Source organism: Ovis canadensis, chromosome 13 (assembly GCF_042477335.2).
Source record: "Ovis canadensis isolate MfBH-ARS-UI-01 breed Bighorn chromosome 13, ARS-UI_OviCan_v2, whole genome shotgun sequence".
Taxonomy (NCBI): Eukaryota; Metazoa; Chordata; class Mammalia; order Artiodactyla; family Bovidae; genus Ovis; species Ovis canadensis.
In genome coordinates, this window is record NC_091257.1 from 41,345,192 (window position 1) to 41,357,294 (window position 12,103).

Consider the following 12,103-nt stretch of genomic DNA (forward strand, 5'->3'; position numbering starts at 1 on the left):
ACTCGACCGCATCCCCCATCAGCCATCAGCCATCAGCCGTCAATCCTGCTGGCTCTAGTTGTTCTTCCTTGCCGCCTTTCAAGAAGTTTCCATTCATATTATTTCTCTGCCCAGCCTGAGGTTCTTGGTGATAGATTTCAGCGTGAATTTTAATTGCCTCAATCAGCAGTCTTTCTCCCAAGCCGTCAGTCAGAACTTGAGCAGTGGGCTCGGCGACCAAGCGCTCTGAAGCGCAGGAATGGTTCCCAGCCCCCACCTCGGGGAGACTACGCGGCTCAGTGGGCAGGAGTTAGGCTCTACTAAGGAGCAGGACTGAGCTCATCAGTGCCTAGGTGCCCTTCCCGCACAGTCCCCTTCCCAGGCTCGCGAACGGCTCCAGATTCCCCCAGCCGCCGGGACTCCGGGGGGTCACAGCGACCTCAGCACTCTCTCGCAGGAAGGTGGCGAGGACTTAGCGCCTCCTTCTCCGCAGTCGGAACCAGACCTCAAACAATACACCAATCGTCGCAAATAAAAGGCTGTCTCCTCCGCCTTTCCCGCCTCGCCAAGGTCTCTGTGGTCTCCCCGCGCTGGTGCCGGCGCGCAGTCCGCCGCGTTAGCACCCTGGACAGCGCCCCCGGGGTCGCCAGCATCCTCGCGCCGCACGCTCCCCAGGGATCGCCTGCTCACCTCCCACCCGCTCACGCTGACTCCTGCACGGGCGCACTGTCTGCCTCGCCCTCGGACGATTCAGCTCTCTCCCTCCCGTTTTTCCCTCCTCCGCCCCCTCGTGCGTCCCGGCTGGGCTCCCTCTCCCTCAAAATCGCTCGAGTGCTCGGTCGCTTTCCCATCTCCCGGCGGTAAGGACCCTTCAATCCTCTCCTCTATTCACTCCCCGAAGCTTTCAGAGCTTTGCCACTTCGCTGAGCTCTAATCCCAACACACACGCGCGCACACGGACACGCACGTTTCCTGCCCCTGTGTGACACCCACCCTCTGTCGTGCGGCCTCTCCAGACCCCGCGCGGTGTTCCTCCTACCGCCACACACACTCACACACACAAACACACACAAACGCACGCACGCGCGCGCGCAGGGCGGAGCGGAGGGCAGGCAGCTCGCCGGCAGTTTGCACTCAGAGGCGTCTTGCTCCAGTATCGCAGCGCTGATGGCATCTCCGGGCTTTTGGTCCTTCGGATCTGAAGATGGCTCGGGGGATCCCGAGAACCCCGGCACAGGTAGGAGAAACGGGACCTGCAGGCGGAGAGCTTTGCGGGCGGACTGGGTTTGAGGGGCTGGGGAAGATTGAAGGTTTTCCCACCTGCAACAGGAAACTTCGGACGCTTAGCCCTGCCCTCGGGGTGGGTCCTTGATGACCCAACAGACTCTTATCCCCTGGGAAGATGCCCAGGGACCGTCTGGTTCTTTCCGCTGAAATCTGGGAGAGCCTCTAAACAAGGCCGTGTCTCCTCGACACCGAATTCCTGGGCCTGGGATTCTGCCACGGTCTTAGTGTCTGGAGAGAGAGAGGGTGGGGAAAAGGAAAATTGGAAAGGGGAGAGAATTGTTGATCTGAAAGGAGAGCGTGCGAGGAAATGGGCGGCCTCGGGTGTCGAGGAAAACTCGCCCAAGCGAGGCAAGAAGGAGACTTTGTCCTAACCGAGTGGTACCTGAAAGGCAAGTGCAAAGGGCCACAGTGTGGGCCGCTTCTGAGGAAACAGCCAAGGGTCGAGCCGGGCCGCCAGGCTCCCGCCGCCTCTGGCACCTGCTCGCTGTGCGGGCGCCAGGCAGGCAGCTTTTCCCGGAGCCCGGGTTTATTGACGTTCACAAAGAACGAAATTTCACACGTGTGTCTGCTGTTTTCTTTCTGCCTCGCTGTCCTCCCACCTGTCTTTCCTTGCAGCCAGGGCCTGGTGTCAGGTGGCCCAGAAGTTCACGGGCGGCATCGGAAACAAACTGTGCGGTGAGTGCCTGCGCGGGTGCCCGAGGGAGGGAGGCGGACATGGCCAGGCACCGCGAAGCCCGAGGAAGTCAAAGCCACCCTCTCACCTCCGCATCCCATGAGGGGTCGGATATTCTTGATTTGGGGACCGGGGATGGGGGTCGGGGGCTGGGAGCCGGGCCGGCGGGCCGCCGACCGAGGTCCGCGCTCCTTGTCCTTGCCCAGCCCTGCTCTATGGAGACGCCGAGAAGCCGGCGGAGAGCGGCGGGAGCCAGCCCCCGCGGGCCACCTCCCGCAAGGCCGCCTGCTCCTGCAACCAGAAACCCTGCAGCTGCCCCAAAGCGGAGGTCAACTATGCATTTCTACACGCAACAGGTAAGGGCGCCTCGCCGGGGTCCCGGGAGCTTCTGCCCCTCGCCCTGCCGCGGCCACCGTGGCCAGGAGGGACTCGGCGCCGGGAGCCTGAGCCGGGACGTCGAGGTGCAGGGCAAAAGCAGACCTTAGGAGACACTCCAGCAGACCTCGAGAAACGCTGGGCCTGCCCTCTCGGTCAGACCCAGACCCGGGCCTCAGCGTGGCGCTGGGCTCCGTGGTTCCAAGCGGGCTCCCGGACTGCGGGCGCTCTGCGCCCAGCGCCGGCCTCGGGTCTCCGGGTGGCCGAGGCGCCCCGGCGCACACTTAGCTCCAGGTCCTATTCTCCGTGCGCCCGAGGCCTCGGGTGAGATGTGGTTTCTTGTTCAAAATAGCTTAGACTTTCTAGGTCTTCAGATCGCAAGAGTGATTTGTAGCTGTGGTTTCTGGAAAAAGATTGACAGGAAACCTGCGCGCAGTTTCACTCTCGTTCTTGCACACCCAGTGTGCGAGCGCGCGCGCGCACACACACACACCACACACACACAGAGACACGCTGACTTAGGAAACAGCGGGCCTTAGTTAATAAGCCAGAGATCCTGTGATGCCATAGGATAATAATAAGCCAAGTGATAACCAAAATCTTATGAGCCGTTTTGCCCGATTTACCCAAAAGCATTCCTCAGACATTCCTGACTTGAAGTGATCGTTTAAGATGACTTACTGAGAAATACCGTTTAGTGAGAACCCGGACGAAACAGATGAATGGAAGTATATTTTCTTTAAAAAAAAAAAAAAAAGATAGGAAAAGGAAGCAAATTGGTTATGAACTGAAATGCAAGAAAATTTGGGATAAGGAAAGAAATCGTATTTTTTTCATTCCTTCATTTTTGAAAAATACCTCCCGTTTAAAGAAGATGCTCTGCTTTTCCAGAAGATTTTTTTTAACATAAAATCTCAGTTCAGAGAGAAAGTGTCAGATGAAGACCTTTCCTGGATATTTTCATTGTAAAATTAAAACGTGGCATTTTGATTTTGTTCTTAGACCTGCTGCCAGCGTGTGACGGAGAAAGGCCCACTTTGGCGTTTCTGCAAGAGGTTGTGGACATTTTGCTTCAGTATGTGGTGAAGAGTTTTGATAGATCAACCAAAGTGATTGATTTTCATTACCCTAATGAGCTTCTTCAAGAATATAATTGGGAATTGGCAGACCAACCACAAAATTTGGAGGAAATTTTGATGCATTGCCAAACAACTCTAAAATATGCAATTAAAACAGGTATTGTCTGATCAGAAATAATAAAGCTCTTTTTTCTTTTATGATTTTTATTTTTTCTAGGAAAATGTTTTCTTTTATGGAGTTGATAATTTCAAATTTACAACATTATTTTCATCATTTAAAAAGTCGTGATTAGAATGATTAATGTCAAAAGCACCCTTTACTGTTATTGTTCATTGTTTTGAAGTCAGAAATGTTACCTAAGTATAAATCATCAGATTTTACATCACACTATTTGGCCACGGAAATTATCCACTGAGTAGAAGCAACCATTTGTCAGTAGAGGCCAGTAGAAGTGACTCTCCTATAGAGAAAGAAAAAAAGAGAATCTAGAAATGAAAGCGTAAAAGGCATGATCCAAACAAAAGCCCAAATACCAGGTCAGTGCTGGTATTTCATTGGCATAGAAATGAATAGAAATTGAACAAACCATCTGTGTAATGGCTGAAGCAGAAGGGTAGTATTTTGGCATTGTTTCAGAAGACTAAGACTTCAGATCTGAACTCTGGCTTTTCTCTATTTTTGAAGAAATGTACACAAAAGAAAACACAATGCAAACTAGCTTAACAATTCAGCCATGTTATACAAGGATGAATATGCTTCCTAACCACTCTGTATAGAAGATAAAGGGAAAAAAGGATAGAGGGGAATCAGATATCCTTAGGGACAATACTTTTAGTGTATTTTGTGTGTTTTTTAAAATAGTATTCTCTATACTCTATCCATTTTTTAGCCCCAGGTGTAACATATATGTGAATGCATTCTAAGCTTTCATTCTAGCTACACAAAGTCAGCTATTCGTCTCCCCAGGTCACGATTACCCCTGCCTTTTCTGCTTTGCCTCTAATCATCCTGATACATGGTGGCCATGCACGTCATTAAAGCAATAAAAATAAGCATGAATGAATTTGGAAGGGAAGGAAGACCTTGTGGATCTAAACTGATTTGTAGCCTTAGAAAGATTTGCTAACAAATAAATATGTAAAGTATCATAAAACATTAATTACTCTAGAAACATGATCCTTTTCTCAGCATATTTAGAATTACATGACTTATCAGTACAATTCTAATCAAAAACAAATTTTAAGAATGTTTCTTGTGTGACTTTTAGCCCTTTGTTTTGCTATATTTTTGTTTTTGTGAGTTCTTTTCATTGACAGGATAGATATGCATAGAAACTTTGGGAAACTGATTTCCTATACTATTATTTTCCACTTTTGTGAAACTATAGACTTAGAATTAAGTACATAGGAGAAAGAATTTAACTTGAGGATTTCTATCAAACTCAGTCTATGGAAGATGCTTTTTTTAAAGCATCTTAGATTTCATTCTCAACTATATTGACAGAGAATCCACATGAGGTATATACTAGGCATTAAAGATTTTTTTTCCTTCCAGTTTTTTTGTATATTTGTAGGTGCAAGCCTGAGCAATGTTTTTAGTTCATTTTTGTTTGACCTACTCCCCAACCTAACATTTAAATACACTCACAGTAATTTACTACCTATTATTTTTATTGCTACCAAGCCAAAAAGAATCTATAAAAGTGTTTTCATATCTTCGTCCTTAAAAGCTGATGGAGTCTGAAATGCAATTTAAAGAGTAAAGATAATGACAATTGCAGGTCAATGAAGACAATAGTTCTGTCAATGTTCCATTTAGTGTTGGGAAAAGATGGGCCAATTCAATACTTAGATTTTGCCATAATGCTTGCGAAACTGTTGGTCAGTGTAGCTCTAATATGTTTTTTTAAAGGTCAGAAAAAATATGATTAAGTTGAATTTCTGACCAAGGCATATCAATATTAATTCAGTACAACATTATTTATAACATATATAGTCTTCTGGCCCTTCCTCCCATCCCCAATAACATTTCAAATAATTAACAGCTGCCACCTTCCTTTTTGACTGGCAAGTTTATAGGTTTTCTGTGTAACTTGTATTTGACAAGTAGTACTTTGAAATAGTTTCTGTCACCACTCCCATTAGATGTGTTAATGTTCCTTGGGAGATTCCTATATAAAAGCATGTTACTACTGAGAGTCCATAACCTAATTTCCACTTGGACTCCAGGCTTGGAGAGAAGAGAGGGGAGGTGGGGAAATCTTTATGCATTGTTAAAATTACCTCTGTAAGAAATATTGGAATAGAACATGGAAAAGTGTGGAGAATGATAAAATTCTGAAATAATTAGACTTTGCTGGGGTCATCAGGTTTGGCGTTAGTGTTGGCGGCTGAGGAGTGAAGGGATTCATGAACCCAATCATGAGACAAAGGGATTGAAGTGTGAGTAAATGAGCCGTCCTTGAGTGTGTGTTGCTGGTCTAGAGAGAATAGTCTGGACCAACTTGGGCCCCCTTCCCAATAGACTGTGGACACCAGGGTCAGAGCTGCCTGGGGCTGGCTGGCTATTCGCAGTCTGTGCACCCTTCTTGGCTCACTTGCTGATCTGTGGGGAGTGGTCCAGTGGCACAAACAGCGCCTAGTTTCAAACTCGCTCTCCGAGGCGGCAGCTCATGGCCATCCGACTCCTTCGCAGGGTGCTGACTCGCAGCACAGGACCAGGTTGGGGCAGCAGCAGCAGCAGCTGGATGCCAGGGTGACTCCGACAGCAGGCAGACAGGTCTCAGGGAACCCTACCTGAATTTGTCAGCAGCCTATTCACAGGAAGCCAGCAACCAAGGGGACATTTTGTTCTGATCTGTCAAAACTATCTCCCTGCGTATTTCCACATCATTATCAGTGAATGCAAATTTTGAGGCTGGAGAGATTTTGGTGAAATAGACCAAGGTCAAAATTTGACACAAGAAGGAAGCCAAGCAATTGCAGCATCGCACTTCTTACCATAGTTTCCCAGAGGGAGTCATCAGGCTGAATTGACCTTCTGATAACCTGGGGCACGACATAGGTCTTGGGATCCCACTCAGTTTTATGCAAAGGTTTTCCTACCATAGACTTGGTGTGAGATGAGAGATACCAGATTCATCCAGAAAATGCATAGGAGTTGAGAGAGTCGATTAATGGCTAGATTTGCTGATCCTTATTAATTTTCTCATTTCAAGGAAATGGCTTAGGGAAAGAGGAATGGAGGGGCACTGAGAGGGAGACGAGGGCTATGATTTCAGCTGTGAGTGCTAATGAAATAGGGAGTCAGTGAGGCAGAGAGGGGTGGAGGGCTGCTGCAGACAGCAGCGGCAGCCACAGCCAGGAAGGCTTTTTCCCTTTCTGTGGACCCGTAGACTGATGGGAGCAGCGTCAGAGAGCCTGGGAAAGAGCAAAAAGCTCAAAGGGCACCCTGCAAGGCCATAGGGATGTAAAACAATGCCATTCGGAGAATAAGTGAGAGCTGCCCAGTCTCTTTAAAATGTGCTCTTTCCCAGCTCTTCTCAGCATCTACTCATCTAGTAGCCACATGCTGGAGGCTGATAAGAGAGCAGTCCCTGGTCCCGGAGATAAGGTTGTGTTGACTTTTGTCTCTGCTCTCCCCATTGCCTACCTTTATCTTGTTTTGTCCAGGCTGGCCTGAGAGTCTGTCACATCCCCAGGCTTCAGACAGGTGTCCAGTAAGTGGCGCACGTGTTTTAATAAGAAGCTGTTTCCAGAATTGTTAATCTTGCAGGATTTTGGCTGCAAAACAACATCATAGATTTATAGGTAGGCTTATGTGGAGCAGGACAGGGAAATGGAAGTCTAATGAGATCTTTACAATCACATTTTAAATAATAGCCACAGGAGTGTTGGGGTGTCAACCCCTTTAGAGAGTTTTAGAGAAATCCAGAAGTTAATTAGATAAGCCTGACTGAGGGACTGATCAATCCTGTTGAATATACCTTCATGTATCTTGGGGACAAAACAGAGATGTTGTCTGTATTTAGCTTTATTTTTAATTGCAACTATGAAGGAGCTCTGTTGTGTAGAATCAAATATTTGGACAGAAAAGAATAGAGAAGAATTACATTTGTTCATACCAGCTTTAGACAGTCATTGCCTTTTGAATTCAGGGTAAATCACTCAGTAGAGTGTCCTATTTTCTCATTTTTGCCTTGTCTTCTCTGATCATCAGCCATTTGTCACTGATATTATATGGATGTTGGCATGCCTGGCAGATGTCATCGTATATGACTGATTCCCAGCACAATTTAATGGAAAAGGGTTTTTTAGCAGCACAAGTGTAAACAAGAAGTGGCCTATTTTTGAGTAGCTTGGGATTGCCCCAGCATTTGAATCTACAAATATATTGAAAGAATGCTAGAAAATAAACCAGTATCCACACTGCAAACCACATTTATTATCTTTTTATAGCGTATGGTTAAAGAAAGATTTTTAGCATGTATTTTAAGAAATATCACAACACCAGTCTGTCTTGTTAAAGGAAATGCTCCTTTGCTGACTGTGTGTGCGTGTGTGTGTGTGTGTGTGTGCGAGATGGGTTTCTGAGTATGGATTTCATATTACTGAAGGCTCTTTCAAGATTCTTCATCTAGAGAAATCATGGATTTCAGAGGCATTCATTTTCACTGGACTCACCCTGATTCTGGTGTTCCATCTAATTCAGGGCATCCAAGGTATTTCAATCAACTTTCTACCGGACTGGATATGGTTGGATTAGCAGCAGACTGGCTGACATCAACAGCAAACACTAACATGTAAGTAGCTAAATATGTTCTTGTGTAATCCAGGATAATTATTAATGACATTTCATAATATTTATTCTACCTCTTATGTAAAAAAAGAAATCTCTTTTTTTTAAAGTAGCCCCTAAAATAGTGAGACAAACTTCAGAAGAGTATGGGTATTCACTCTTGCTTAAAAGAAAATAGTCCTGATCTCTTTTTCACGCAATCAAAGTTATGCATCATGTTTTAAACATAAAAATACACTTTGGGGGCATACTGGATGTATTATTCCATGTAATATGAGAGAGAAATGGTACTAGATGTTGTCTTTTAGATAGTGTTATAATGTTAGCCTGCAATGTATTTATTCACTATGATAAATGACCCTTGTGCATGAAGCCAATCACTGAAGCTCTTGACTTATGAATGTAGGAAACAGAGCAAACCTGTTTTGGTCTGCTTAACGCTATAATTGTAACATTTGTGAAAGCAGGGTTTGAACAAGGAAATTGTTCTGTAGATATTGTAATGATGAATCATTCCTTTGAGTGACAGACATAAAATGTGGCCATTACTATGTTTCAGGTTCACCTATGAAATTGCTCCAGTATTTGTGCTTTTGGAATATGTCACGCTAAAGAAAATGAGAGAAATCATTGGCTGGCCTGGGGGCTCTGGCGATGGGATATTTTCTCCTGGTATATGATATTTTAATCTTTCTTCATATCTTTTTTCTGGTTTGTCATGCTTTATTATGAAGATCAGTTTAGTTCAGTCACTCAGTCGTGTCCGACTCTTTGTGACCCCGTGGACTGCAGCAAGCCAGGCTTCCCTGTCCATCACGAACTCCCAGAGCTTGCTCAAACTCATGACCATTGAGTTGGTGATGTCATCCAACCATCTCATCCTCTGTCGTCCCCTTCTCCTCCTGCCTTCAATGTTTCCCAGCATTAGGGTCTTTTCTAATAAGTCGGTTCTTCACATCAGGTTGCCAAATTATTGGAGCTTCAGCTTCAGCTTCAGCATCAGTCCTTCCAATGAATATTCAGGATTGATTTCCTTTATGATGGACTGCTTTGATCTCCTTGCAGTCCAAGGGACTCTCAAGAGTCTTCTCCAACACCACAGGTCAAAAACATCAATTCTTCGGTCCTCAGCTTTCACCTTAGTATGAACATAGGAATTATTAAATATATAGCCTGTGTTTCTGCTTAGGTTAAATAGACCAGAGGTCCAGCCTTTTTGGCACCAGGGACCAGTTTTGTGGAGGACAATTTTTCCATGCACCCTTCATGGGGGATGGTTTGGGGATGATTCAAGCACATTACATTTATTGTACACTTTATTTCTATTATTATTATGTCAGCTCCACCTCAGATCATCAGGAATTAGATCCTGGAGATTGAGATTAAGTACATGTGACCACTGACCATGCATCCAAGTCAACTACCCCATGCTTGAATATTATTTTTTGTGTGTGTTTAGAAAGAGGATAATCAACAATGATATTAACCCAGTACTTCTACCGTGATCCTACATACAGGATGCATGGATTGTGTGGAACAAAGGAATAAAGATTCCTAATAAGTGAATTAGGGAATAAGGTATTGTACTTTCCCAAGCATCAGTGAAAGGAGAAGGGTACCCTCACTGAATAAAGCATTCTCTGATTGAAGGAAAATAACAGGCCGTCCCTTTCAAGGAACAAGCAGGGAAGCTGATTCATACAGTTTTCAAGTAGGACAGAAAGTGCCTGGAAGACAGTTTCTTAGCATTAAAAGAAAACGGTGATGATTTCTTTCAGAGGTTTCCCATTCTTTTTTTTTTTTTTTAATGATGTCATTTAGTCCTTCCCACTCTGCCTTTTTATCACCAGCCATTGCATTCTAAGCTCCATTATGTATACTTCTTCCAGCCACGATAGTCAGCATGGGACAGAAAGTCCTGCTTTGGGTTTCCAGGTCTGTGTGTGTGACCTTGGTTTGATGCAGAGAACTAAAAGCTAGGAAGGCAGTGAGAAGAGAGAGAGCCACTGACCTGTGGAAAAGAAACCTGGCGTACAGACCGTCACCTCCTCAGCAGCAGGGGCGGGGGGGGCTCATCAGAATGGGCGTCACTGGCCCTGGAGCTTGGTACCTGGAGACTGGCCCTGCTGGGGAGGCCAGAGCTACGTCTGCCATCGTGTCAGGGAGAGCAAAGGCTAAGTCATGATTCCTCTTTAGCAAATCTGCAAAGGCAGGGGGATCACAAAGGAGAGAGAAAATGAAATGAAAAGACAGAAAAGACATGATGATGAGTAACAGTGGCCTCGAGGCCAACTCTTAAATTCAGCAACTTTATCTACAAGCTCAGATCAGCTATTTCATTTTCTGTTTGTAAAGAGATAGCATATGTTTTCAGGGGCTGAAGGAAAATGTGTTAGTTAAATGAAAGGGAAAATTTGCCTTAAAAAAAAAATCATTGTACACCAGCTGTGATGAAAAGTTTAGGCTAGTTTCAATTTGTAGAGAGCTTAGTATTTAGTGCCCTTGGAAAACCATCCCCGACTGAGGGAAGTTTGTTAGCATTAACTGGAACTGATGTTTTACGGTGTTTTTCATGAGGAACTAGGTGAAGTTCAGAGATGAATGTTGTTCCCACCTTTGTTCCGCCTACTCTTGTACGAGTGGCTGTGTGACTGAGCTGTCCCCAGGGAGCCAGGAGCTCCTTGGGCTCCACGTTCATGGTTCGCAGTAATGGGGAGAGAACAGCTGCTCCCATGGACCTGGAAAAGTTGACTAAGTGGAGTTGGACCCGGCCTAACCTACCTGGCTGGTCTTGGAACACGCCTGTCCCAGAAAATACACACCCAGAGAAAGACTCCTCTTTGGCAATTCTGCTAAGCCAGGTATGGACTAAGGGCTGCCACCCCCATCGATGATGGGGAATGATCAGATAGAGAAGACTTAAGTTCGATCCTGAGGCTCCTTCCTTGAATCCTGAAGATCCATGAGCTCTGGGTTCCCAATACAGAAGCCAAAAATGCCAGGCTACAGAGTAAGGAAGACACTGGAAAATCAGGAGGGAACTGAAGAAAATGTCATGAGCAACCTGTTTCTGCTCTGCTTTCTATAATGCATTACAGAGAGGAAATGGATCATAGCATCCTCAGTTGCTAATAGATGACTTTCTGGGTAGCATCCAGCCTTATTCCTGGGAGAAAGGGCCTATGATTTAAGGGGTGAACATAGGGGAAATCATACATCTATGTGCCTGAGATCTGATAGTCCCATTGCCTGGGACTAGGCATGGAGAGTTAGGTCCATGGCTTGAATACTCAGCTCAGCCAAGGTTTTCTACACCTCCATCTATAACATCCAGTGGGGTCATGCTATGGAAAGTTCTTTGAGGAGGACCGAAAAAAAATATGTGCAGCCTAATGGTTGAGCCTAAACATTTTCTTTGGTGGAAATTTTTAGGACTTAAGCCTAGGAGGCAGCATCTCAAAGTAACCCTCCTTTGAGGAGTTGAAGGGAGGAGCCAGGGTCTACAGAAGTTTTGCAGTGAATAAGGGCTGGTAGTCTGAATGTCCAAAGGTGATTGTTAATTAAAGGAAGCCAGCTATTCCAAATTAAGGAATTTAGTGCTTTTTTATGAATGGGAAGATACAAGAGTTTGGACTCACTGAAATCATTCCTTTCATATGCATCAGTCATCTGAGGCCAGTATCCTGGATTTTCATATCCTGACCTTCCTTGGGGCAGATCACAGATCACAGGTATTCTTTTCCTTCCTGAGTGCCCTTGAGGCTCACCGGCTCACATTGGAGGGCTACAGTCACTGATGATTGTGATATCCTTGTTTATGGACATGGCAGGAAATACTCCATTTCTCAGAGACTTTCAGAAGAAATCTGTTTATGGGATGTCACCTTCACCTGGGAGTCAAAGGGGACTGGA

General features: G+C 45.5%; 1 protein-coding gene across 1 annotated transcript in view; it reads left to right on the top strand.

Moving 5' to 3' along the window:
* The first annotated feature begins 1,146 nt into the window (after positions 1–1,146).
* The window catches only part of GAD2 (glutamate decarboxylase 2), a 60,780-nt gene continuing 49,823 nt past the window's right edge, over positions 1,147–12,103 (top strand). Inside the window, exons 1-6 of the mRNA XM_069548855.1 lie at positions 1,147–1,216; positions 1,882–1,941; positions 2,146–2,295; positions 3,317–3,550; positions 8,105–8,195; positions 8,751–8,863. Of these exons, the coding sequence (XP_069404956.1) occupies positions 1,147–1,216; positions 1,882–1,941; positions 2,146–2,295; positions 3,317–3,550; positions 8,105–8,195; positions 8,751–8,863 (718 nt within the window). The remainder of the gene's footprint in view (positions 1,217–1,881; positions 1,942–2,145; positions 2,296–3,316; positions 3,551–8,104; positions 8,196–8,750; positions 8,864–12,103) is intronic.